Genomic DNA, 8,933 nt, shown 5'->3' on the forward strand with positions numbered 1-8,933 from the left:
TCTCTCTCTCTCTCTCTCTCTCTCTCTCTCTCTCTCTCTCTCTCTCTACAAATAACGATTTCCAATATAAATATTAAACGCAAAATTATGTAAATGAGAGATACCATATTTTAACACATCGCGTGGAGACGCAAAAGGTGTGAATAAATTTCTCCACAAGCGACTTCCGTATTTCTGAAACGAAAATTTCTATTTAAAAAAAGTAGTACGGGTTTTACTCCGTCTTTTTCTAATTTTTATGCAAATGCGAATCAACGCTACTTGATTCTGTCGCGATTCTGGACGGGGAAAACGACGAGATGTGGCGCGTACAACGCGTGAAATACCGGAAGTCCGCGATAAAAGACGGTTGAGGAAATCTCTCGTTTTCACATCCGCGCGAGTATCTGAAACGCTATATGCGTCTACAAGTATCCATGCAAGCATATACGATTTTTACGTGTTAAAATTATATATTCAAACTGCATTATGCATGCACATGCAAACGATACCAATTTCAACTCTGTTCTTATCACAATCTATGATAAACAAATAGTGTCTTTTTTATACTTTTATAAATAAAGCACCTTACAATTGAGATAATGCTACAAAAATGTAAGCTATAAATCAGGGATCTCGACGCCTTTGTGACATACTACTTTCCTATTTTGCGGAAACGGAACACGTGATCTAACGTGGCTTTCGCAACCAAGTCACACGAATGTTTTCCGGGGTCGTCAACCTTCAATTTCAAATGTTATCTTACTTTTAATGGTCTTTTTTCAAATGTCAATCCATTAACGCATATTTTAGTTTTCACAATATTCAAATCCGATGTTGAACTCCAAGAAACCAGTAAAAAATTATTATATATGCGACTTCTTATTACACCGCGAAGAGGATTGCTACTTCGATACGTTAAACATGATATGTTATCATGCACGAAGCAAATTGGAAAATACATATAATAAAATAATAACATATGAAATAATATGTCGCTTGAAGCATTTTTAATACGATTAACGATAGCATCGTGCTGATATATTGCAAGAAAAAGATAACACCCCGGGATGGCTTCCTACACGTATTATATATACACTATAGATTATGTAAAAAAAATACTCAGTCGTGATCTCTCTGCAACAAAAACTCGGATAGGATGGACAAAATCGCTGCAATTATTAAGTCTTAATAACTCCGTAATCACGAGTTAAATATCAGCCGATGCAAGGTCACGGACAAAAAAACCAACGACAGGAAAAAAATATTATTTTCTCGTCTTTACGTAAGCTGTATACAAGATTTGATGTAACAGCATTATTTGCATTTTAGAAGAAGCCTCATTGAGCGTAAAAGAATTATATCTATGTATTACTAACGTCAAAATAATTGGCACTATTTTTAATCATTCTTGGAACGCATTTCTACAATTCGATAAAAGAAATTTACCTTATTCTAATTGTATTCGGAATACAAATTGTCCTATGCGCGGAGCATTTGGAGAATCACTGATGAGCACAGATATGTCTCGACCATTTTGACACTGACCGAGCACAAAGTCATTATTACTATTATTAGTCGTTAACACGAGTAATTGATAAAAATGCATTCTTCTTACAGTCAGTTCTTACAGTTATCTCTTTTACGTTCGTCCGCTTTACCCATTGGTATATTCAAAGTGACTACTTTGCGTCGCGATGTAGAGCGCATGCAGTAGAATAGAACGCGAAATGCGGTATCTTGCACTATACATTTTTGCAAATGCAAATTTCTTCGCGAGCTACTATTGAATGAACCATTCCCGTGAAGGCGAGGCGCCGAAATGTCACGTCCCGAAATAACTCTATACTCGTATCGAGAATCAAATTGAATATTTCAGCGTAACATTCACGACGGCTTGGACTTGGGCTTGAGCTACTACGGTCTTACTACAAGTTGTAAGATGGTCAGAAATACGAGGGGGAGGCGCACGGGAGTGTTTCACGAAGACGAAGACGCCGCGGTCGTTTGCGCGGCAGTCATCCCGGGCACGTCGAGTATTTTTAACGGCCCTTACGTGTGTCAAGGACCACGCGACAAACCGTGCACGTCCGAAGTGCGCCGCGGGTCCTCTCTTTGTTCTACATGGAAGCGTCTGCGGCGTTTCGCGAATTACCGAGAATGTACAAGGGACAGGGGACTCGATGTGTAGCATTATTGTATATTAATAAGAGCGAGCTCCGGCAGTCCCTCGCGAGTTATTTACTCGCTCAAGATTGATATGGCAACGCGTACAACACGCTATACCTGCGCACGATGCAGTACTCTTACAACAAAGACATAAATCGCTTGTAGAGCTTGTACGCGTGACTTGATTCCGGAATGGTGATACGAAATGAGTATTAATCGGGATCACTACAGAAAGATTACCGAAAAAAATGCTACAACCGACAAATTTCGAGCGTGAAATACATCACGATGAGATATCGTGAGATGAGAGAATATGTACGTTAGAATGTCATCTACTTTATACAATTATTATTTTTTTTAATCACTATTTTCAAATTACGAAAGCGTTTTTTTCACTAAAAGTTGGATACTTTTGGAATTTTATAAAAGGAAAACTGAAATTCACAAGCGTCATATTTTTCGTACATTATTGAAGAGAAACAGAAATAGAACGCAGAAAATTACTTGCGATAAATTTGTATTATACTTGACATTATCTAAAGTAATATAGTCAGAGGTACAAGGTTACATTAGCTTCTTTTAAACAGAACCTACATTTTATGACTATTTCAAAGTAAATTCCTAGCATAAGTAGAATTGGTCACTTTTCCACGTACAGTAGTTCAAGATCGAATGAGTCAGCCATCAAATTTCAACACGGCGAACCTCATGAGCTCTCAAATGACTTCTAACCTTTAGTTTTATTAATTCTCTCTGCAGTTACATTGGTAATCATATTAAAGAAATAGATAAGCGCGAATAGAGCATTTCAATTATATTATAATCCAGTTATCATATTAAGTCATCATTTCAGTCTCTCGAGGTAAATGCCAGTGAAGCGCTCTTGACGTGAAATACGATGGCGCGGTACTTCGCATTGCGATGAGAAAAGATCTTCCGATCTCGTTATTTGGATACTAATAATTATCGGATATTAACGGATTTACGACAAAGCAATACGAGTAGTTAAACGGTAAATTAAAGCTATGAATAATAAACGAGCGCGAAACATAATTATGGAATACAGAATGCCGGTGAACGCGTGCATACGAATGAAGTATACAAATTTCACTTAATCAAAGGATTTGCATACATTGGCCGGAAATATATACGCAGTGTCAAGGAACGAGATAATCGATATCAAAGAATATCCAAGTGCTTGCTGTTTCCAAGTTATTTATATTAGTTATTTTCGGATATATCGATGAGTTTAATGTATGTATTATAAAAACGTGCGAAGCGCTGTCGACTTGTGTTGACCCTGCATCCTTGGAGATCGTTGCGCTCACATAAAAAAAATCGCAGGGAGCTCTTATCGATCCTCATCGAACTCCATCGACACGTGTATTCGACTCGGCCAAAATATGGAGGGAAAATGACGAATGAAAAATACATAAGTACGTATGAATAAGCGTTTTCTTGAACACGCTTGAGACGCACGAAGTAAAGTTTAAGTTTCAATGCGCAATTTCTGCTGCACGAGGAGCGTACCTTGAGCTTGGTCGCGAGAACGAGAGGCATACTTTAATTTGCAAAGCTAATCCGAGCTACGCAACTTTCCAAACTCACCTTTGTAATATCTATCGCGTAAATATAACAAAAGAAGAATGGTAAACGAAATATGAGCATATGAATAGAGAGTCAAAGGCTGTTTTTTACTGTCCGTGCTACATAATTAAATTTATAACATTATTATGAAAATTTCAACTCATTTATCAGTCTCGTCTACCATCCGTTCAAAATTGTTTATTTAATTAAAAATTTATTTTCTCGGTTACTCGTCATAAATCAGGTCACATTTCCGTTAAATTTATTTTATATTTCTTTGAACGTAGTGATTTCTTTTTGTTTGGATACCGCGTTCAATATGTAAGGATCCATTTTATATTTCCATAAGAGAATTTGTAAACCTGTAAAGGCCTTTAGAAAGTTACCAGTTTCAAAGTACAAAGTCGATTAACAATTGCACGACATCATTGCCGGGGAATTTACATTTATCGGTAATAATTCAAGTGCCTCCGCCACGTTGACAGGGAGTAGGAAGAACTATAAGAGAACGGCAATCATTGATTCGCAGCCTAGTGACCCTATACCTCCAGACACGGTGGCTCTTATAGACATTGTTGTTTGCGAAGGGAGATCTGTCTGTTGAACTTCGTACTTGCGAGTGTATAATCTCAACCACGAGATCGACTTTGCGGAACCATAACCGTTCTATATGAACTGTCCGAATAAAATCGATGAATCGTGTAGAACGTGTAGGTAAACAGGATTGTTGCCATGCGTATGAAGAATGTTTATTCTATATGAATCATATCTGATCATACTGAGCAAAAGCAAGGATATTACGCCACGAATAGGTGCAAAATTGAAAAAGTAAATTAATCTAAATAGAATTCCACGTCTTGTCTGCTGTCGCTGCCATTAATTAAGTATATTCAGATGAGCATCATCGATTCCTAACATATTTCACTTGTTGTTTGATTGTAATCGCGCTGTAGTCCCGATTTTTCGAGATAAAACTTTACGAAAGTATACGCAGGATTTAAATCATTCGTGTACATGACAATATCATGGACTTCGCAAAGTTGCGTAATATAAATATAAATCAAAATATGTGGGTGACGCGAGCTTTCCCAAAAGTTAATCCGCACACTTTTATCTCGCGGTTACTCCGACAATTCTTCGTCTTATTTATGACGCATACCGACATTTACTTTGGCACGGACCACATTGTTGCCGTCTGAAAAAGGTTAAAGATTATTATCGGCTTTATTTTGTGGGCGAGATTGAACGCGACAAGGCGAGCGTGCATAATATCAGCGAAGCTTTTTAAGACACTTTTAGGCATGAAATGACGTCGTCCGTACCACAATTTACGGCTATCAGCGAGCCAAATGGACCGCACTAATACAGCGAGAACAAATAATGACCTAGAATTCACTCGCAAATCGGATTATACCTCTTACTAACTTTCATCGAATGGCGCAAAGAAATCGCAATAAAGGGGAAATTTTAACTCTTCGTAAAATTATAAGTTCACATCCCATTTTTCATTATTTGAACTTACATAGTAACGAATAGCGTAGCGACTTTACCCTGAGACACTTTGTTACACTTATGAGATGGAAATGAGAGTAACTATGCAAAATTAAAAACGAACAAAAAGAAATATATTCCGCGACACAGATACTTAATCAAATATTTTCAATTTTATTTTTGGCGAGCTGCAACTATCGTGTAGCGTGTAACGTTATAATGGGTATATGGAGATCATGCGTTTCTCGTTGAATTTATTGCATCATGCATTTCCATTTTCATAGTCAAATTCCATATAAGATATATAGAAATCATATTCCTTTAAAAGATTAATTTCTTATTCGTAAAAAGTGATCGAATAAGAATATTCTCTTTATGATTATATCGTTAATTTTTGCATAGATACTTTTCGCAAAGAGCATGCGAATATTCGAATTATTCCTCGTTCTTGCCTTTATTCTCGCCGTTGATAAAACCTTGAAAAACGAATCAGTGAGAATGTATACCGTTTAAAAATATACTGGCAATAGCTCTGCGCTACCTAGTACCTAAAACAATAGCTGTATCAATAGTCAATAGTCAACAAAACCCCGATTTTATTGGCTTTTAATGTACGCAATAGCCAACCCTGTCTCTCCAATCGTCATCCGTTCAGAGCTTAAATCCGAACCGATGGCTTCCCACCCTCCGTCGTATCGTTTCAATTTGGCCGCTTGCCAATTATTCCGTCGTAACATTCACGATTTGACGTATCGTTGAAAGTTGAAACACGTACCATCCCCTGTTTTCTGCGCCCGCAAAGAATGCACCGTTGCACGCCTAATGAAGAGAAACGAACCGATCGACATCGATGCGACTCTATTTCCGGATATCCTGGAATGAGCGATAATCCCGTGAGTCCCGGAAGAGAATATTCGCTCGAATGGGGGATGCGGATGTGGGAGGAGAGCGGGATCATCTGTATATCTGGTTTTCGATGACTCGCCTTTGGGGATTTCAATGAAACGCGATATGCCCTAATTCTATGGTTTACGACGAGAGAGGGGAGGGAATAACAAATGTTACAACGCACAAGTAACACACGAAATGTTGGGAATGATATGAATTTATCGGAATATTCCGCAGCTATACTTGCGTAACCGCAGACCGCGAAGACTTAAATAGTGATTGCTCCTGAAAGACGTAACGTGTGGATCGATAGAGAATTATTACTTAGGTGAAATTACAGATTTCAGGAAAGCTATCTCGCGCGCATGAAAACAATGCGAAACGCCTAATATTAATCGATATATTAACAGTTAAAAATCGAATCAAAGTAATCTCTACTCCAGTATCTTGACGTTTTTGGCTTTGTGCGCGGAGCGTTGGGCTAAGGTGATTTGCGAGCGCGAACATCTCGAGAGAGTTTTTGACAAGGTAGACCGCGTGCTACACAGGCGACTTTCTGGAATCGATCCAAGCCCGGAGTACTGTCGCTGCGATTAAACGTCAAAAGGACCCCAGTCTCGATACGGAGTCACGGTTCGACCCCTCTGCGTCCATCAACGATGCTCAAATCATGCCCCCCCCCCCCCAATCACGAAGGAGAAACACGATGAAAGGTACGAGCGACACGTATGTGTGTCATGTGTGTATCTCGAAACGAACGTTATAATCAATAATGGGGAAAAGCGTATATTTCAACAAATGCGGGTATATCAGGATCAGAAAAACACAGAACATAAAAATACAGAATACATTTGTACATCCATAAAGAACAGACAAACAGAGAGGTGAGATAATGCAAGTCATAACAACAAAGTTCGCGCCGTATGAAAGAATATCAGAATGCTCGTACTTGAATATATCTCAATAAAGATGATGATGTTTGTTGCGTTTTTTATTTTCTCTCGCGCGTTTCGTAAATCTTCAAGATATAAATCTGCATTATTGTGAGTCTATCGTAATGTCGCTTCGAATTTCCGAACGATGCGGTAATCATCGTGACATCATCGTTTCGGAAAAAAAGAAATACGTATTTGTCATATCATATTTCCACTCCCTCTTTTTTGCTCTTTTTCTCTTATATCAAATAAAATACGATACATTCAAATATGTCCTTAGGCCCGTCGTTTTAAGCGACATTAATTCAGTACTATAATATAACGAAACATGATAAGATACTATCGCGGGGTTGTATAATAATATATTAAATTCATCAAAATTTCATTAATGTGCCAAGCACCCGCTATGCCAAAAACATTATCATTTGCTGGCCATGAAAAAACATTGGAGAAAAACATCGCTTTATTCAATATATCACTTCAACAAGAAAGATCGAGCACATTTCCAGGAGTAATTTTAGATAGAAATTATAACAACGTGCGTATTTATTGTCACATTATGTTAAATTGTATATTTGAAAGCGCATCCCGATTTTCGCACGTTATTTTTAACGACACATTCCCTTCAATCAGTTTGAATTTCCCTTCGAAAAAATATCGAGGCATCAGTAATTTTTTAGCTACGACGAATTGAAAAAGGAAGCTTTCAGCTATTTTTAAATACAAAACAATTCTAATACAAATCTTAATCATAAAAATATATGTCGCTAAAGATTCGAAATAGCGATAAGTGATGATCTCCCTTGAAATTTTCGCTAAGAAAACTGCAACGTGATTGAGGAATATGTAATTGAGGAAGAATGCGTGAAAAGTGGGACAGTTTTTATAGAATATTGTTAACAGCCGGTCTGTTGAAATTTTTCAGAATTGCACGCGCAATCGCGGCGAAATCGCGCGCGTCGCGGTTGCGACACGCGCGTTAGGATCTTTTCACCCTCGTTCCTGTTCTTGTTCCGGCAAGTACCAAGTACCGAAATCTTGGCGAGTACTTGGACGCTGGAAGGGTAAAAAATCAAAGTATCGAGGATTTAAATGATTAAGTACAGCGCTCTCGGATCTTGTTCAGTTCGATGCCGATACCCGATACTGGTGAATTGACAGCGCGCCCGCGAATGAGAGGGAAAGGAAGAAAGAAATCCGCACACAGGGGTAGCGCGAGAGAAGTCGCACTCGCGCGGATATCCGCGGCGCGCGGCGCCGAGCGGTGTACGCGTAGCGCGTAGCGCTCTTACCTGAAAGTCGCAGTAGATAATTTCGTTGTCGTCGAACAGTCGAATAGTGGCGCGATGCACCACCGTCACATCGCTCTTGCTGCCGAATTTCAACATTTCTGCCCTCAAGTCGCCACCCAAATTATCCCCCCGGCCGTCATCGTTCCTTCCCCCACAGCACCACACACTGCCCGTTTATTAATCGCGGCACGCGCCACCGTCGTCGTCGTCGTCGACGCCGGTCGTCGTCGTCGTCGTCGTCGTCGTCGACGTCGTCGTCGTCGCCGCCGCCGCTGACGCGCGACCGTACTCCGTATTAATCGGCGAGCTGGCACGGCACGGCGCGACGGCACGGTTGCACAGCGGTGAACGACGACACATCACCGCGGTAGCGGAAGAACGCGAGGCTGTCTGTCAACCAGTTCGTCCCACTGCTTCGCCCTGCGCCGCCGCCGCGGCCAACGCGGCGATGCCACGTCTCCGCCTCCGGCCTCGCTCCCTCGCGGCCCGCGCGCCGTTGCCGTTTCCACTTGCCTGTCATGGCGCCGCGCCGCGCGCCGCGTCGCGCCGGATTTCGATTTGCCGCTGAATCGGCTGAATGCTGATTCTGCAG

General features: G+C 40.2%; 1 protein-coding gene across 3 annotated transcripts in view; it reads right to left on the minus strand.

Moving 5' to 3' along the window:
• Positions 1-8,769, minus strand: part of LOC112459802 (FERM domain-containing protein 5) — a 30,869-nt gene extending 22,100 nt beyond the window's left edge. Inside the window, exon 1 of one of the 3 annotated variants that reach the window (XM_025024130.1) lies at positions 8,342-8,769. In XM_025024130.1, the coding sequence (XP_024879898.1) occupies positions 8,342-8,437 (96 nt within the window). In that variant the 5' untranslated portion in view covers positions 8,438-8,769. The remainder of the gene's footprint in view (positions 1-8,341) is intronic. The other 2 variants (XM_025024131.1, XM_025024132.1) reach the window with 2 other exon arrangements.
• Positions 8,770-8,933: the final 164 nt, after the last annotated feature.

The sequence above is a fragment of the Temnothorax curvispinosus genome, unplaced genomic scaffold (genome assembly GCF_003070985.1).
Source record: "Temnothorax curvispinosus isolate PA1 unplaced genomic scaffold, ASM307098v1 QBEX01010126.1, whole genome shotgun sequence".
NCBI classification, from domain to species: domain Eukaryota; kingdom Metazoa; phylum Arthropoda; class Insecta; order Hymenoptera; family Formicidae; genus Temnothorax; species Temnothorax curvispinosus.